General features: G+C 32.2%; 5 protein-coding genes across 5 annotated transcripts; 2 read left to right on the top strand and 3 right to left on the bottom strand.

Annotated features, from left to right (window-relative positions):
* The first annotated feature begins 5,428 nt into the window (after positions 1-5,428).
* LOC145753563 (alpha-(1,6)-fucosyltransferase-like) lies at positions 5,429-6,537 on the top strand. The gene is made up of 5 exons (XM_082569968.1): positions 5,429-5,508; positions 5,596-5,654; positions 5,774-5,868; positions 5,967-6,183; positions 6,299-6,537. The coding sequence occupies exons 1-5, from the start codon at positions 5,429-5,431 to the stop codon at positions 6,535-6,537; spliced, it is 690 nt and encodes a 229-aa protein (XP_082426094.1).
* A 1,116-nt stretch (positions 6,538-7,653) lies between these two features.
* On the bottom strand, positions 7,654-8,510 carry LOC145753562 (uncharacterized). The gene is made up of 2 exons (XM_082569967.1): positions 8,015-8,510; positions 7,654-7,958 (listed from the first exon to the last, which is right to left on the bottom strand). The coding sequence occupies exons 1-2, from the start codon at positions 8,508-8,510 to the stop codon at positions 7,654-7,656; spliced, it is 801 nt and encodes a 266-aa protein (XP_082426093.1).
* Positions 8,511-8,529: 19 nt separating this feature from the next.
* On the bottom strand, positions 8,530-10,224 carry LOC145753561 (uncharacterized). The gene has a single exon (XM_082569966.1). The coding sequence runs from the start codon at positions 10,222-10,224 to the stop codon at positions 8,530-8,532; it is 1,695 nt and encodes a 564-aa protein (XP_082426092.1).
* A 312-nt stretch (positions 10,225-10,536) lies between these two features.
* On the bottom strand, positions 10,537-11,559 carry LOC145753560 (uncharacterized). Its single transcript, XM_082569965.1, has one exon. It carries the CDS (start codon positions 11,557-11,559, stop codon positions 10,537-10,539), a length of 1,023 nt encoding a protein of 340 aa, XP_082426091.1.
* A 6,263-nt stretch (positions 11,560-17,822) lies between these two features.
* Positions 17,823-19,367, top strand: LOC145752834 (5' exonuclease Apollo-like). Its single transcript, XM_082569184.1, has one exon. It carries the CDS (start codon positions 17,860-17,862, stop codon positions 19,246-19,248), a length of 1,389 nt encoding a protein of 462 aa, XP_082425310.1. The 5' UTR covers positions 17,823-17,859; the 3' UTR covers positions 19,249-19,367.
* The last annotated feature ends 126 nt before the right edge of the window (positions 19,368-19,493 follow it).

Here is a 19,493-nt window from a genome sequence, read left to right as displayed (position 1 = left end):
TATAAAATATATATATTAAATACATATGTATTTATTTAATATTTGCTATTTTTTTAACCAAGTAATTTTTAAAATTAAAAAATTGTGTTTGATGGTAATAAATTTATCTTTGGCATTGTACAGAATATTCAAAATAATATTTACTAGGTTTTTTAATGTATTCTATTTATTTTATTATTTTGTAATATTTTTTTTATTTTAATGTAGAGCGACATCACAGCCAAAATAAATATTAACTAATTCTTGAAAACATTAAACAATTTTATAAAGTAACATAAGTACATAAACAAATGTTAAAATACCAACAATTTTACACTATAGTAAATATTAACAAGTTCATTAATTTACACTAATAATTATTAACATGTATACATACGTTTATACTATCAAATATTAATACAAACTTAATGGTCTGTATTGATAAACTTAAAATTTGGATAAAGGGCAGTTGCGCTTTCAAACGAAAAATCTCTTTTGATTCCCTGCATACTTTGGGTTCTATAACCAGGACCCTTGTAATACTTTAGATCTAAAGAAAATAATCGGTCAGCTGCGTCAATGTATTGGGTATGGAATATTTCTAAAACCAATCTGCAAACCTAACAAAAAGTTAAACATTTATTTGTGTAAATATAAAGTTCACCATTAAAACAATTTAAATCGGCAGCGGGGTGTAGCAACTGGCAGCGTGGTGTAGTGACAAGAACACTTGCTACACCACACATCGGGTGGTGGGTTCAATTCCCACTGATCTCATGCTGTAGCGGCCTTGAGTAAGGCACTATAAACGGTATGAACTCCTGCCGAGCCAGCACTTAATCAGTAGTATAATTATTGGGCAATTATTTTTCACGTGCTTTTGTTAATAACCAAAAAATTGAATTAACTGTGTTGCACTAGCAAGTATTAGTTGGTGTACTTACATTCGAGGAAAGAGTACACACAACAAAGTCGCAAGAAATTAAAATCTTGAAATCCATTACAATTCCTTTTAAACCTTCGTCGTTTCTTCTATTTTCTGCAGCTCCAGATATTGCTATCTGCTCATCGTAGATGAATTTGTAATCTTTATAACTGGGCAAATAAATTTTTGAATTATAATAAGCTATGTTGGTATTTTTGTTATAAAATTTTTTGAATAAAATAATAGAAAATAGATTACGTATCGCGAAGCTGTTGTAGTGCTGTTACGTCATCAGTTGCAACAAAAATTGTTCTGGGAATAAAATGATTGCCAGTTGTAATAGCCAAATTGTCGTACCATTCTTTCACATGTTTCATGTAGATATCGTTTGCATAAAACTCGGCTTCTTTATCTAGTTTGTCGGTTCGTCGAATATGGATTCTAAACCAAGAAATATGTAAATAAAGATAAAATATTTAATTTAACAATAATTATTTTTTATTGTTACTCAACTTACTTACCCAACTAATGGAAAATCACGAGGTTTATGGATTCCTAACATTTTCATTTTCGAGTTTATTTTGGTTTGAAATTGTTCATTTACATTCGTAAGATACTTTATTATTTGTCCAATCCACCATATTGGGATGTTGGTTTGAAATTGAGAGGCAATATTTATTAAAGTTTCAGGAAGTACTCTACTCTTTTTTGACCAAATATCTATATTAAAATTACTTTCTTTTTTAATATGATTTGATTCTGCCTCTAAATAAGAAAAAATAAACATTTAGTTTTTACCGGCAGCGTGGTGTAGTGGCAAGAACACTTGATACACACATGGGGTTATGGGTTTAATTTCCACTGCTCTCATGATGTAGCGCCTTTGGGTAAGACTTTACAAACGGTATAAACTTCTGCTGAGCCAGCACTTAATCAGCAGCATAATTATCGGGCAATTATAATCTATAATATCCCAAACTGCCACAGGCAACTTAAAACTGGGTCAGGGCAACAGATGTTACTTTATGTTTAGGTCGTGCGTTCAACCTTCCCACAACAAGGAAAAGGATATACACAAAAAAATATTAATATTGTTTAAAAGCTGAAATTAAAATGCTTAAAATTGTTTCAATGTAAATCTTCGTAAGCCAACCAAAAACTTTAAAATATTTCAGCTTAGGCTAAAGACGAATAAAAAATATTTTACCTCTCAAATGCGGGCATTTATTGGTGTTTGGCAGTAAAGCAAAGACGTTGTTGTAGCCGTATGAGCGATCTTTTTTGTAGTTTAAAACCAGAGTTCTGTTTAACTGCAAAGCGGCAAACATGCACAAAGAAATACTATGCACAGTGCAACCGAACCCACTTCCCTTTACGTGGCAAAGTAATATTTCACTGTTGTTACAGTTTTTCGGATTCTAAAAAAAAATTCGTGGCTTTAAACTTACAACTTTGGGCTTGGTGACCATGCCATAACATACTTAAAATCTTTATGTAAATATTATTACTTTTGGCATGTAAATATTATTACTTTTTTTTCGGTCGCATTGTTGTAATATTTATTGTATATCGTATTTATTATTTACTTTTATCAATGTGCGAAAAACCAAAATAAAAAAAAAATTAAAAAAACTTAATATAAAAAAATAACATGTTTAGCTTTAAATTTACTTGCAATTCTTCTAATTGTTTTTGTACTTTCTGCCCAAGTTGAAGCAATTTTATTTCATTATCCAGAAGCGTTTTATTAATATTTGGCCAGCGCCCTGTTAAAAATTTTGTTAAAGCAAAAACTTATTATTTAATTTTTTAATTAGTAAATTAATTTATAAGCCTAAATAAAATAAAATTGTTATACTAACCGGTATGACTCAAGCTTGATTTTTTACCAGAAATTAAAGTTTTTGTCATCACGGATAAATCTCTGAATAAATATCTGAAAAATAAAAATTAAAATCTGAAAACTTTTTATATTATAAATATCATAAAGCATTAAAAACAAATTATATTCAGTCATACTTGTTTTTTAAAACAACATAAACACAAGTACCTAACAATAAATATTTCAGAAACTTGAAAATTTGCCGAAAACCTGGCATGTTTTGCATCTTTAGTTTCTTATTTAGAAAAATATTGAACACGAAATACTATATCTATGTTCTTGTGACTGGTTTACCAAGTGTTATTTAAATCTCTACTGTGTGTGTTAATAATAATATAACAGGAAATTATCCAATATAATTACCAAGAACGAAAATTCTTTGTATTAATTCCATACGTTTGTTGGATTATAGTTGATATTTATTTGACAGGTTTGTCGTTACAGCTAATCAACTGTTTATATATTTAAGAATTGTTAATTTATGTAAAAAAACAACTTGACCGGCAGCTTGGTGTAATGGTAAGAACACACACATGATTTAAACTTTGTAAGTTATATTTATTTTATTCAAGTGTATATATTAAAAAGCACTTCAACAATTTAAAAAAATTGATTTCATTTACCTTAATACGAATTTGAAGTATATTTATATTTCAAATTAAACAAAACTTTTACAAACAAAAAACACAAACATTCATTTTAATATAGTTATATTTTTAAATAAATGTTTTTTATACATCGACTGCTCACAACATAATAAAACAAATATTTATTAATTATTAAACTTAAAATAAAAAAAGTTTGTTCTTTTTCATTCTATTATAAAGTTTTTGCTTAATCTATTTTAAGTGTAGTTTTATTAACATTATTAATAAAACATTAATTGTTGAAATAGCTTTCGTCCAAAGAAACCAATCTTTCAGCAGCATTAATGTAATTGGTATGTAATATTTCATAAATCAGTCTGCATATCTTAAACACAGATAAAAAGTAAAAAAACATAAGTATAAAAAAACATAAGTACTTAAAACTCATCAGTAACTTTAGTCATATACTTAACAATTTGACCAAGCCACCAAACTGAAACATCGGTTTGAAAACTCAAGTTGATTTTTAACAACCCGGCAGGAAAAATTAATTTTTCACGATAATCCCATTTTGTTAATTCCATTCTTTCAATGTCATCGTGATACAAATCTAAAACAATTGACTTGCTATGATAATTAATTGTAATCTATTTATAAATTTTAACTTTGTTTAAAATTATTTTAAAACATTAAAATTGTTCTTAAACATCTTAAAAACAATATCCACAGCTTCTGTTCCATATTGATTTCCTTTATAGCTCATTACTAATATTTTATTTTTTAGTAAAGCTAAATGCATACACTTAGCAAAGTGATGCATTGTGCAACCAATACCACAACCTTTATTCAAACGACATATCATAATTTTTCTTGCACTGCAGTTTTAAATTCAACCCCTAGGCAGAATTGAGTAAACGTATTAACATATTTGTTGTTTGTAAGCAAATATTTTTTAAAACTAACTTGTGTTTCTTTTAATTTGTCTTGTACTTTCTGACCAAGTTTAAGCAATTCATCTTCATTGTTTAAAATTTGCTTGTCTTTAACTGACTGACGGTCCAATTTATTAAACTTCATCAATACATCTAACGGGTAAATGGTAAATTAGTATTAAGTATTTGATTTTTTTACCATAAAAAAATATGTATTTAAATTTGCAAAGCAATGCCTTGTATATTTACTTGTTCTATTAAAACTTGATTCTCCAACTTGAACAAAGTTGTTTACCGGTTTAAACTTGTTTGCCAAGAAATATCTGCAACCACAATTTATAAATATTTTTATTTTAACATTATGGCAATAATTTAATAACATTTATTATAGTATTTAGACCTACCTGTTTTTCCAAACAACATAAACACAAATTCCTAAAAACAGTAAACTTTTAAGTACTTTAAAAAACTTTTGAAAAATCGGCATGTTTTGGCTCTTTTTTTACTAATTTAGAATAATATTAAACACTTAATACTGTATCTTATTTAATAGTAACTAATGTAGCTTATGCCATTTAAATCTCCTTATTGTGTTAATAATAATAAAACGGGAAATCATTCAATATAATTACTAAGGACAAAATCACTTCGTTTAAAATATAAATTATTGTATATCATGAGTTTAGTTTTTTTGATATTTTTCTACATTATTAGGGATAAAAAATATTTTATTTGTATAAATATGAGAATTAATATTACGAAAATTCAGTTATTTGGTTCTATTTTTACCAATAAATTAAATTTTAACATAATAAGATAAACAGGCTTTAAATATGTATCATACAAATCATATAAAAAAGGTTAACATCTAAACTAAGACTTAAAGTTCAACAAAAAGTAGGAACATCTTAGCTTTAGCAAAGAATAAATCACAAAACATAATGTTTTAATAGACCCAAATAATTTTTGTTTAAATCAAGTGATAAAGTAATCAGAATATACACAGAACAATAGTATTATATGGAAAAAAAACATATGGAGAATATCTTAATCAATCGTAGCGGTATAAATATATTGTTATGTGTTTTATATAGCGTTAGTTTGAAAATTGAAAAATCAAAACATGCCAGTTTTTCGACAATTCATAAGGTTACTTAAATGTTTACTGATAGGTACTAGTGTGTATGTTGTTTTGAAAAACAGGTATGTCTAAATATTATACTTTATATAACATTATTACAGTCATAATATAATAAGTTAAATTTTTTATTAGTTGCAATTGTTTCACAGGTATTTCTTGACTAACAAATATAAAATAGTAAGAAGTTCAGTTCAAATAAGAGAATCAGGTAAATATAAATCTATTAATCATTACTTTTTAAATAAAACTTAACCTTTTACTTAGGTTGATACTTTTTAAATTAATCAGAACCTCAACATTTCTTAAAGTTAAGTTTTGTATTATTAGCACTTTGGCCAGTTATAAACCAACAACTATTAGAAAATGAAAATGAATTAAAACAACTTGGACAAAAAGTACAATGGAAGTTAGATGAATTACAAGTAAGTATTTAATAAACAAAAGAAAGCATTTATTTATATACAAATAACAGGGATGCTTGAATTTTACTTAGATTTTGTACAAACAAATTTAAATTTAGAACCCAAAAAATTGCAGTGCAAGAAAAATCTTGGTATGTTGCCTTGAGAAACAATGTGGTATTGGTTGTACAATACATCACTTTGCTAAGTGCTTGCATTTAGCTTTACTAAAAAATAAAACATTAGTTATGAGCTATGAAGGAAATCTTTATGGAACAGAAGCTGTTCTTGCTTTATTTCCAAATACGAATAGATGTGAAAACTTAAGAAAAACAGGTTAATAATAAAAACAAATAAAATATTTGTATGTTTAATTAGGAATCATCAAAAACAACTAAAGTATAAACTGAAAAAAATATTCTTAATTATTATAAAAAGCTTTTTTTATCAGAAGTTTACAAAGATAATATTGAGAAACTGGATTTAAAGTCTAATTATAATAAGAAGCTTATGTTTCCTGCCGGGTTGTTGAAAATTACTTCAAGATTTCAAACCGATGTTTCAGTTTGGTGGCTTGGTCAAATTGTTAAGTATTTGACTAAAGTTACTGATGAGTTTCAAAAAAAAATAAACGCTCAGAAGAGAAAACTAGGTATTAACGAACCTCGTGATTATCCATTGGTTGGGTAATGTAGGGTTTGTCTAACTATACCCCACGTGACCAACAATAGGTTGATCGGAGAATAAAATACGCCCCTTGATCACAGATTGATCTCAGTTAATATAAAAATAATATCGATAATGGGCCCAGAATCGCAACTGTCTAACTCGACTGATACAACAATTGAAATACTCTACAATGTATTCAATATCCAGTACACAAGAAAAACAATTAACAAAAAACAATACTGGCTTAACACTTACAAATCAATATTACCTTTAACAAAAAACTAACTAAAGACCATTTTTGAAATGTTAGAACAGGGCGAATCGTATTCTAAATATATGACGTACTAAAAGTAGAATTCCAAAATTATTCCAAGTTACGATACAAATAAAGACAAAAAAGGCGAAACACAAATCACGTGACTAAGAACGCTGGAAAAAAGGGAAAAACTTGAAATGACCAGGCGATAAGGCGATCCAAAAGAAGCGCACAATAGCGGCTAATGGTGTCCAACCGAGTGTGAAATTGTATTTAAAATTAATGAGAAAATATAAATCAGTTTTCATATAAATGGACTTAACATACCGGCCCCAAATGACCGAGTACACAACAAATGATACGAAGTCATTTCACAATAAACAAAGTACATTATATCAAAAACGAAACCAATATACACTGTGAGCATGCAGCAAACAGTATGACGTGAGATAATCGTCAAAAAGGAAAATATTACATTATAACAATATACGATAATCGTACACATCAAAGAGTAAGAAAATACGAAAGTTCACACGAGTGACATGAGGTGAAATGATAACGATACATGCAATAATGAATGAAAGAAAAACGCGTTATAAGTCATTGCTGCGCTTCGAGAAGGCACAGCTTTCTAATAGCCCGCCAAAGAACCGTTGTGGCGGTTTTTACACGCACGCGTCGTACAAGTCCGTTACAGTCACTTTCACATTGTTCTATAAATCCCTTCGGCCAGTATTCTCTTTTAATTGTGTCATCCACAATCAACACTACGTCACCAACAGCAAAATTTCTCACGGGCCGAAGCCATTTTTGTCGCAATTGCAAAAGCGGCAAATATTCTTTTAGCCATCGCGTCCAGAATTGATCGACGACTAGTTGGGTCAGGCGCCAGGCGACTTTTTATAACCATCCGCTTTTATAAATTCTCCAGGGGGCAATGACATATCGATTGCTCCTTTTAAAACCATACTTGGAGAAAGCGTTTCCAAGTCTCGCGGATCATCACTAATAGGGGTTAAAGGTCGGTTATTCAAGATCCTTTCAACTTCAGTGAGCAACGTCATGAGACCGTAGTCGTCAAGAACTCGTTCACCGGTGATTGAACGTATAATTTTTCGAACTGTTCTTATTATACGCTCCCATACTCCGCCTTGATGGCTTGCAGCAGGGGGATTAAATCTCCAATCTATTTCATTCTGCAACATAGCATCATGCATTTGTTTTTATTCCATTTCCTTATACCCATACGCAATTCACGTTCGGCACCGACGAAATTAGTGCCGTTGTCACTAAAAATTTGTTTCGGTGTTGGCTTTCTTGAAATGAACCTTCTGTATGCATCTATAAAGGCACTTGTTTCAAGCGACTGTGCAACCTCAATATGGACTGCTCTGGTGGCCATACAGGTAAAAACACAAGCATATCGCTTAACTTGGCTCCGTCCCAGCTTGACAGGTATGGGGCCCATATAATCGACACCAACACAGGTGAATGGCGGCCTGTTGGCAGTAACCCTTGATGAGGGTAATGCGGCCATCATTTGTTCACCGATTTTCGCGTTCCATCGTCTACATTGTCTGCAGTTTCGTAGTACCTTTCGAACAGCTGCCTGGCCACGCAAAATCCAAAAACTTTCCCGGATAGAGGCTACCACATGCAAGGTTCCGGAATGACCTTGACGTATGTGATGAGACGAAATAATGAGGGCAGTGACAGGGTGGTTTGAAGGCAAGATCATTTGATGCTTTGCATTCCTATCAACCAAAGACTTTTCTTCCTCCAACATAGATTACATTATTGACCAAAATGGGTGACAACTTTTGCAACGAGCTGAGAACTTTTGAATTGCGAAGTTCTCCTTTACTCATTACTACAGGCGACTGAAAGTTCTCATGGTTAGAAAGCAACTTAATAACCTCGGGAAAAACGTCGTGCTGAACAGCATGTACGATAGCGGTAGTGGCAGCATCTATCTCCTGACGACTAAGAAAATTGGTGTTACACGAAGTTGAACTTGCTGCTAAATTTCGAGTTTCAGCCTTCCACCTCAGGTATTGCTTATAACGAAGAAGCCATGCCACGCAGCGTTGTAATCGGGAAAAAGATGAATAGCGAGAAAAAAGGCGCTCAATGCCAGTGCTGCTAATTTCTTTTGTGAAATTGCACTTTGCTGGTTCTTGTTTCAACTCAGGATCGTCGTTGGCAAGCGGTGGCAAAACTTGTGGGCGAGCGGGCCATTCATTAACAACTTGACCCAAAAACTGCGGGCCATTAAACCAAATTTCGGCCTTATCTACTTTGTCTGGCATAAGACCTCGAGATGCTATGTCAGCCGGGTTACGTTTGGTGTCAACGTGTCTCCATTGACACGGCTTAGAAAGACCGTGAATAAATTCCAATCTATTGGCAACGAAAGTGTGGAATCGTGTTGATGTATTAAGAATGTATTGAAGCACCGTCGTCGAATCCGTCCAGTAGAAAATGTCGCCCAGCTTATACTCAAGCTCTTGCTGAATTAGCGTGCTTAGTTTTACGGCAATAACAGCTGCCGTAAGCTCAAGTCTCGGCGTACTTACAGGTTTCAAAGGTGAAACGCGAGACTTGCCCATAACAAAAGAACATAAAATCACATCATGCAAATCAACAACACGAAGATAACTAACGGCTCCATAACCAATACTGCTTGCATCACAAAACGTGTGCAGTTGAATACTTTTTAACATGCTTAAAGAAGACTTAAGGCATCTGGGAACGCTTATACGCTCCAAAAGGGTTAGATTACGTAACCATGCATTCCATTTAGTGATATGACTGTTGGGTAACAGATCGTCCCAACCTACTTGTGAATTGCATGCTTCCTGCAGTAATTTACGTGCAGGTAAAATGAATGGTTGGGCAAAGCCCAATGGGTCATAGACCTGACTTACCATAGAAAGAATACCACGTCTAGTGGAAGGTTTTAATTGAACGTTTACCTTCACTTTAAAATAATCAAGGGCGGTGTCCCAATAAACATCTAACGCACGTTCAGTTGGCAACTCATGTAAATCAAGATTTAACGTTGACGATGCCAACTCTGCAGAAGGAACAGAAGCAAGTATAGTTTTGTCATTACTAATAAACTTAGTTAAATGGAAGCCGCCGCTTTTAAGAAGCGGTTGAATATCACGTAACAAATGCAAGGCTTCATTTACACTACTACACGATTTTAACATATCATCAACATAAAAATTTTGCCTTACAGTACTCAGGGTTTGTTCGTTCGCACCGGTCAGGTTGTCGTCAGCTGTCTTACGTAATGCAAATGCAGCGCAACTTGGCGATGACGTCGCGCCAAAAATATGAACGTTCATGCGGTAATCAACCGGAGTTCGCGACAGGTCGTTTTCTGGCCACCACAAGAACGTAAAGGCATCCCGATCATTGGGATCAACGAACACCTGGTGAAACATGCCCTTTATATCTGCAACTAAAGCGATTTTTTCCTAGCGAAAGCGCAAAAGCACGCCAACCAGATTATTAGTTAAATCAGGCCCCTGTAACAAATAGTCATTAAGAGATAGGCCTAAATGTTTAGCAGCACAATCAAAAACAATACGAAATTTAGGCCCTGTAAAATGGTGAGGTATATAATATTTAAAGTTACTTAAATTCCTAATTTCACCATCTAAAATCATTGTGGCATGGCCACTATTTACATATTCAGTAACCTTATCCCTATACCTGGAAAAAAGTTCAGGGTTAGCTTGCAATTTCTTCTTTAATTACTGAAGCCTTCGTTCAGCCATTTTTCGATTATTTGACGGTCTTGCAAGATCGTCCTTCCACGGTAATCTAATTTGGTAATGACCGTTAACCTTTTTAACGGTCGATTTCATTATTCCCAAAGCCCTTTTATCCTCTATTGAGGCCTCATGGCGTTGAACGTCGTTTAAATCCTTAAAGTCTTGATTAAACGAGTTGACCAATATTCTACGAGAAGCATCAATGCCATCTAGGCTATGTAGAAAATTGATTTTTCGTGCATTGTTATCTGACCTATTAGAGTAGTCAGAACCAAACAGTGTCCAGCCAAGCGCTGTATGCAGGCCAAATGGCTGACCAGGTTTACCCACACGTTGCTCCTTTAACCTAAAGGCTTCATGTACATTGTTACCAAGAAGCAATTCAATTTTTGCGTTCTTAAGTCTCGGAAACGTGAGATCATTAAGATGCGCGTAGCGGTTTGCTACATCTTTAGTGGGTATACTTTCACTTACATCAACCAGGTCGTTTAAAACAATAAGCTCGTCTACATTAAATGACTCGATTTCATTAATGCCTTGAATATGCATACCTCCAACAATGGTATCATATTCGGTAAGTGAATTTGCTGTAAATAGCTGTACATGGCGGTCGATTTTGTTAAGCCCCAATTGATTGGCTAACGTTTTAGTACACATACTTGTGTCGGAACCGTCGTCCAAAAATGCATAAGTTTGGACGATTTTGTTTGGGTCGCTGCCCCAAACCTTTACTGGAAGCACCTTGAACCGTTTCACATTTTTACTTTTCTGTGTACCGCAGGCGGTGACAGCTCTTTCTTCGGCGTTCTCATTATTTGTAGGTGCGTTTAAGTTTTCATTCGGTTGTGGTTTGTTGTAATGAAGCAAAGTGTGATGTTTTTTGCTACATGTTTTGCAGGCCATTGTTGTCGGACAATTGTTATTCATGTGGCCTTCTCTTAAGCAATTGAAACACAACCTTTTATTTTTCACGAAATTATATCGATCGATCGACGTTTTCATTTTAAAGATTTCGCAACGCCACAGCTGGTGTCCATTCCTACACAAAGGACAGCATACAAATGATAATGGCGCCGAACTTTTCTCCTTCACGTTAAAGCTCTTGCTGGCAGGCCGATTTGATTTCGATTGAAATCGCCTCCCTTTCATGTCGGAAAATTTTTTATCGCATTGCTCAAAATGAATGCGCTGGTAGTAATGCCTTGATGATCGGGCCAACTCCCTTACGAACTATAACAAATCATCGAAGGTTGTTTTCCTATCGGTTCTTTCTCTATCTTTTGAAATTTTTATAAAATCACGCCGCACTTGTTCGGGCAATCGTCGATAGATTTTGCTTATTGTCTCACGGCTGTTTAATTCGGACTCATAGCCTCCCGCATTTAAGGTACAGCTGCAGTAGTACATGCTGTCTGCCAATTTATTCCAAGCATCGGAATCTGACTCAGAAATGGGAGGCCCAATAAGTATGGTTTCCATTGCCGCCTCCATGATAAGATCACTGGCACGAAACTTTTCATCAAGTCGTGATCTCGCTTCTCTGTAAGCCTCTGTTCGGTTACGAATAACTTTGCAACCTTTAATTGCCTCAAACGCCTCGCCAGTGCAATACTTCAACAAAAACTGCAATTTGGCGCCGTCATCCGATATTTTACAATCTATAAATTTATCAAACTGCATGATGAAAGAATCATATTCTAAAATGTCGCCATTAAAATTGTCAATCGTAATTCTTGGCAAGGTGGCGTCTTGCGCTAAGTAGCTTGGCAAATATTGGCTACGGGGCACACTTTGCTGGGTTTCTTTGACAATAGGCGTGGAATCATACACCGGCCCCGTTTGGGTAACTAAGATAGGGGTCGGGTCACTCCGTTTGGGTGATAAGCTGTTAATGGCTTGATCAATCCCCAAAGCAGCTGGTGAAGCGAATTGTCGAAGCGAAATTGATGGCCTTTCTACGAATCCGTCAGACCCAAAAACGCTACCCTCTAACTCGGCTTCGGCTTCAAGAACTTTGGATTGAGCCCTGGTTACTTCCTTTTCAAGCTCAATTTGTGCGCCCATGCTTTTAAGGGCCGCAGTGTGCTTTTTCCGACGAGCCCTAGCTTCGGCCTCACGAGCCCTAGCTTCGGCCTCACGAGCCCTAGCTTCGGCCTCACGAGCCCTAGCTTCGGCCTCACGAGCCCTAGCTTCAGCTTCGCGGACTTCTTCTTCTGCCTCTTCTTCTTCTTGTTGCTTTTGAATTTCAAGCTGCCGAAGACTTAATTCGGCTTCCTTTTGAACTTGTTCGGCTTGAACTTTAAGCGCCTCGACGCTACCTCTGCTTCTTTGCGAGCTAACAGATCCAGAATGGCGGGACCCAATTACTGAGGGAGCTCCATGTGTTGGTGAAGCAGAGGTTACACACAAAGATAGAAAACTTTGATACCTTTCGTTCATTGTCGCATATCGGCTTTTAACTTCATCAATTTTGGCCTAAACAATCTACAAATCTAACTAACTATACTAACTCAATGATATGACCAAATGTCATACAATTTCATAAATAAATGTAGGGTTTGTCTAACTATACCCCACGTGACCAACAATAGGTTGATCGGAGAATAAAATACGCCCCTTGATCACAGATTGATCTCAGTTAATATAAAAATAATATCGATAATGGGCCCAGAATTGCAACTGTCTAACTCGACTGATACAACAATTGAAATACTCTACAATGTATTCAATATTCAGTACACAAGAAAAACAATTAACAAAAAACAATACTGGCTTAACACTTACAAATCAATATTACCTTTAACAAAAAACTAACTAAAGACCATTTTTGAAATGTTAGAACAGGGCGAATCGTATTCTAAATATATGACGTACTAAAAGTAGAATTCCAAAATTATTCCAAGTTACGATACAAATAAAGACAAAAAAGGCGAAACACAAATCACGTGACTAAGAACGCTGGAAAAAAGGGAAAAACTTGAAATGACCAGGCGATAAGGCGATCCAAAAGAAGCGCACAATAGCGGCTAATGGTGTCCAACCGAGTGTGAAATTGTATTTAAAATTAATGAGAAAATATAAATCAGTTTTCATATAAATGGACTTAACAGGTAAGTTAAACTAAATTCAAAAATTAACAATTTTTAAGAAAATATATTTTGGTTTAGAATTCACATTCGACGAACTGATAAACTTAGACGCGAAGCTGAATTTCAACCAAACGAAAAGTATATGGAACAAGTAGAAAAATATTACGACAATCTGGCTATTGCAACTGGCAATCATTCTATTCCCCGAACAGTTTTTGTTGCAACTGATGACGTAACAGCACTACAACAGCTTCGTGATACGTAATCTATATTGTTTGGAAGCATATGCCCATAAAAAATATATAAGTTATTATCAATAAGTATTTTTACACAGGTATAAAGATTACAAATTCATCTACGATGAGCAAATAGCAATATCTGCAGCTGCAGAAAATAGAAAAAACGACGAAGGTTTAAAAGGAATTGTAATGGACTTCAAGATTTTAACTTCTTGCGACTTTGTTGTGTGTACTCTTTCCTCAAATGTTAGTTTAAAAGTTCTTGTATTGCTTGGTATAAAATAATCTTTTATATAAATAAATAAAAACGCAATTTAAAAAAAAATTGTCTCTATTCGTTATTTATTTGTTGCTTTTTACTAGTATTTGTATTTTAGATATGCAGACTGATTTATGAAATATTACATACCAAGTACGTTGATGCCGCTGAAAGATTGGTTTCTTTGGACGATAGATTTTATTTTAAAGGAGGTTTTATGAACGGTATTAAGGAAACAAGACTTGAGAATAGAACAAGCAAAAACTTTGTTATTAATGATAGAGTAACTGACATCCCCAATTTTGAGTTCAATAATTTATAATTATTTGTTTTAAAATATTGTGATTATGTAAGAAGTCGAAAATTTATATTTAAAATATTAACAAAATAAAAACAATTTAATTATTCAAATGTAGAGTTCATTTAATGCAAAATAACTTAAATTTTTATATTTAGTATTTAAATTTATTGTCCGTAAAATTGAAATATTGGCTATTGCTATGGTTAAATTTATCAAAATGATCTTAAATTTTAAGCTGATTGCGTTGAATTAAAACAATTACATTACCTATAAAATTAAATTAGTGTTAAACTATTTTGTGCAAGAGTTAAGATAGAGTAATTAAAGTTAATCTTATCAGATTAAAATATAAAACAATTTTAAAAGGAAACTAAAATCCATCGAACATATTGGATTAAAACAATATATAATATTCTGTTCTTAGAATTTGTAATGTATGATTTCCTATTATCGATTCATACTGTGATTTAAATAACGTATTTAACTAGTTTCAGTGCTGTAGATATATTATAGAGTGTTCAGTATATTTCTAAATTAGAAAATTGAAAAGCAAATAATGTCAGTTTTTAGACAATTTCTAAATTTAGTTATCTGTCTACTGTTAGGAATCAGTGTATATGTTGTTTTGGAAAACAGGTAGGACTAAATATGATACTGTATATTGTTTGTATATAGTTGTACTATAAAAGTTAAATTATTTATAAATTGTAAATGTGGTTGCAGATATTTCTTGACAAACAAGTTTAAAATGGTTAAAGAGTCAATTCAAGTTAGAGAATTGGGTTTTAAAACAGGTAAATATATAAAGCATAACTTTTTAAATGGTAATTAATTCTTTTTGGGTAATGTGCAAAAAGCTTGATATTTATTAAATATTTGTATGTTAGATTTATCAAAGAAGGTTGTTTTTTCGGACCGTAGGCCAGTTAAAGACTTACAAATTTTGGGTAATGAAAATGAATTGCTCAAACTTGGGCAGAAAGTACAAGACAAATTAGAAGAATTACATGTAAGCTTAAAAACAATTTGCTAAAAACTTTACGTACTTATACATAGGGTTTGAATTTTAAATTTCAATATTTTTAACTTCAGAATCCCAAAAATTGCAGTGCAAGAAAAATCTTGTTATGTCGGCATGAGAGAAGATGTGGTATTGGTTGCACAATGCATCACTTTGCTAAGTGTATGCATTTAGCTTTACTAAAAAATAAAACATTAGTAATGAGCTATAAAGGAAATCAATATGGAACAGAAGAAGCTGTTCTTTCTTTATTTCCTAACACTTGCAGATGTGCACATTTAAAAGATGCAGGTTTGGAATTTTTTATGTAAAATGTTTTTGATATATTTATAAAACAAATCGTTATACTGTAGGGTCGTCTTTATCAACACAAGGTTGAAATTGTTAAAGAAAAGGTTTTTTTAACCAATGCAATTATATTTTATTAAATGTTTATCTAGATGGCATGGAAAGAATAGAATTAACAAATTCTGTTTATGATGAAAAATTAATGTTTCCTGCCGGGTTATTGAAAATTACTTCAAGATTTCAAACCGATGTTTCAGTTTGGTGGCTTGGTCAAATTGTTAAGTATATGACTAAAGTTACTGATGAGTTTCAAGAAAAAATAAACGCTCAAAAGAGAAAACTAGGTATTAACGAACCTCGTGATTATCCATTGGTTGGGTAAGTTAAACTAAAAAACATTTATTTTAAATATGCGTTGTCTATGATCAAATAATTATATGTTTAGAATTCACATTCGACGAACTAAGACCTTGAAGAGAATTGAATTTCAACCAAACGAAAAATACATGAAACAAGTCGAAAAATATTACGACAATCTGGCTATTACAACCATTCTATTCCCCGAACAGTTTTTGTTGCAACTGATGACGTAACAGTACTACCACAGCTTCGTGATACGTAATCTATTTTATTTTATTTAAAAGAATTTATATCAAAAATTAAAAGCATAGCTAATAATAAATCAAAATTTTATTTTGCAGTTATAAAGATTACAAATTTATTTACGACGAGCAAATTGCTATGTCTGCTTCTAAAGAAAATAGAAAAAACGAAGTTGGTTTAAAAGGAATTGTAATAGACTTTAAGATTTTAATTTCGTGCGACTTTGTTGTGTGTACTCTTTCCTCAAATGTAAGTACATGGTAACAAATTGCTTTGTATAAAAAAGCTGCTTTAAAACCCAATAATCTGCGTTTTAAAATTACTACAATTATGCATTATTATTTTGTTGTTTTTAACTTTTTATCTGTGTTTAAGATATGCAGACTGATTTATGAATTATTACATACCAAGTACATTGATGCCGCTGATAGATTGGTTTCTTTGGACGATAGATTTTACTACAATGGAGGTTTTATCGATGATGTTGAGAAAGTTAAACTTGAGCATAGAACAAGTGAAAACTTTGTTATTGAAAATAGAGTAACCGACTTTCTTCATTTTGAATTTAATAATTTATAAATATTTGTTAAAGTATGCTGTGAGCAGTTGATGTATAAAAAAAATTATTTAAAAAGAGTAATTTAATAAACCAAATTTATTTTTTTTGTTTGTGAATGTTTTGTTTACATCGAATTATAAATATATTTTTAAAATTGCGTTAAGGTAAATGATATTAATTTATTGCTTATGTATATATATATTTTTAATTTTAAGTTATTTATTAACAATTTTATTTTACAGTTTTTGATTATTAATGATATTGTTTAGTCGAGGATAACCTAATGATTTTGTTGGGTCGATTTAAACATTTTTAAACACAACTAACATGTGCTTTCTTTATAGGGGGTTTTTAATTAAAAATGGGGGCAAATCACTTATAGATTATAGTTTTAGAAAACACTAAAGAATAAGGAATCTTCTTCACAGTTTTAGTAGCATATGAATCGCCAGAACGTCACGAACCTTTAGCTGTTTATACAATCGACATTGTCAGATTGTGCTAATTTTTTTAATATTATCTTTATCCTCGATGTGGGAAGTCGAGATCGACTTTAGGCCGAAACATAGAGTAACATTTATGACTCTGCCCCCGTCTGCCTGTCTTGAGTTGCTTATTACAGTTTATTTCAGATTTTTTGCCGAATTAAGTTGCTTATTAAGTGTTAGCTTAGCAGGAGTTCATATAGTTCTGATAGTTTACCTTATTCAATAGAGCTACAATATGGGACTATTAGGGATCAAACCCAAGACCCCATGTTGTAAAGCCAAGTGTTTTAACCACTACATCATTAACCATGCATTGCTGTAGGTTAAGGACTTTAGGATAGTTTTTTACTTTGATAAACTAAAAACTGGTGTTTTCTATATTCAAAATATTTTAACTTTTTTTTAGTTTAAACTGAAATATAAAAAACCCTTAAATTGATATAAAAAAAACGAAAATGAATGGCCATATTTTAGAAGGATTTCCAATAGCTGTGGACTACTTTTCATCAAAAATCAAAAATTATGTTGAGTTTTACTTTCTAACTCACATGCATACTGATCACACTGTAGGCTTAACTTCAAAATGGTTGAAAATGATACATTGTACACCAATTACCGCTAAACTACTTCATCATAAATTCAATATTTCATTGAAATATATTAAAACCCTTGAAGAAGGACAAACACATTTGATTCAGAACCAAAATATATCTTTTTCAGTAAGGGTTATACCAGCAAACCACTGCCCGGGGGCATGCATGTTTTTATTTGATTTCGATAACTACAGGATATTATACACCGGTGATTTTCGGCTAAACTCTGAAATTCACAAGGAAATTGTTACACACTGTGGGAAAGAGAACTTGAAAGTTGATTTGTTGTATCTTGACAACACATATTGTCATCCTGCTTGTTCTTTTTCAACTCAAGATATAGCCACTGATATGGTGATTAAATTATGCCAACATTTTTCTGATTATCGCATCAAAATTGGGACTTCATGGACAGGACATGAGATTTTACTAATAAATGTCGCAAAAGCATTAAACGAGTACATTTATGTTGACAGTTCGATGCTTACAAGATTAAAATTATTAAATCTACCGGACGTTTTTACAAAAGATGCTACATCGAGAATTCATGCAATTTCAAATTGTGAAATCTCGAAAAAATCTGTCGAAAATTGGAATAAATCAACTCCTACTATCTCAATTAAGCCAACTGCAATGTTCTGGGAGAACCACACTACCCTACCTAATATAGAACAAAAATTAATGCATGTTGTGCCATATAGTAACCACTGTAATTACAGTGAAATATGTGGTTTTGTAAAACTCGTTGCGCCGTCTTCAATTACACCGATCGTATCGGGAAAACGTAAAACGGGAATGGAAAGTTATATTAGAGCAGATATGGAACAATTTTCACATTTTTTATCGGGTGATGTTACCAAAAAAGCTTTAAACCGTAAAGAAAATATCAGACCAATAACTTGTACATTATATGCAGATAAAAATAGTAAAAAAACTGATAATTTTGTGTTAAAAAAACGAAAATTAAATCGCAAAATTCATTCTAACAAAAAACGAAAAATATCGGAAAAACGTGGAGTAATTTATGATGATGAAATAACAAAAACCAACAATTCAAAAATTCCAGAATCTTGTAAAGAAGCACTAAGTCCTACTGTAGATGAAATTATTGCTGAGTCAGCAAAAATTCCAGATAATAATAAGAAGACAAGAAAAAAGTGTAAAAGATCAGTGTGTGAAGTTATTGAAAAAGAAATACTTGCCGATTTGGATAACATTTTAACCAAAGTTTCGATAGATAATTTATTTTAATTGTTTTTTGCAAATATTTCAAAAAAAATATGTATAAAAATTTTTATGTAAATTTCTAGAATATACTGTTTTAATTATGTTTAGAATACTTTTTCTTATTATTTGAATAAAATAATTAGCCCAGTGATGTTTTTAATTTTATAAAAAATTATATCTATATATATCTATATTTTTTTATTGGTACTTAAGACTTTTACATTTTTACCTGTTTAGAATTTAACTAGGTTTTAAACCATAATTTAGTA

This window comes from Corella eumyota, chromosome 5 (assembly GCF_963082875.1).
Source record: "Corella eumyota chromosome 5, kaCorEumy4.1, whole genome shotgun sequence".
In the NCBI taxonomy this organism is placed as follows: domain Eukaryota; kingdom Metazoa; phylum Chordata; class Ascidiacea; order Phlebobranchia; family Corellidae; genus Corella; species Corella eumyota.
The sequence above is the reverse complement of the archived record's forward strand: the minus strand, read 5'-3'. Positions and strand labels throughout refer to the sequence as shown.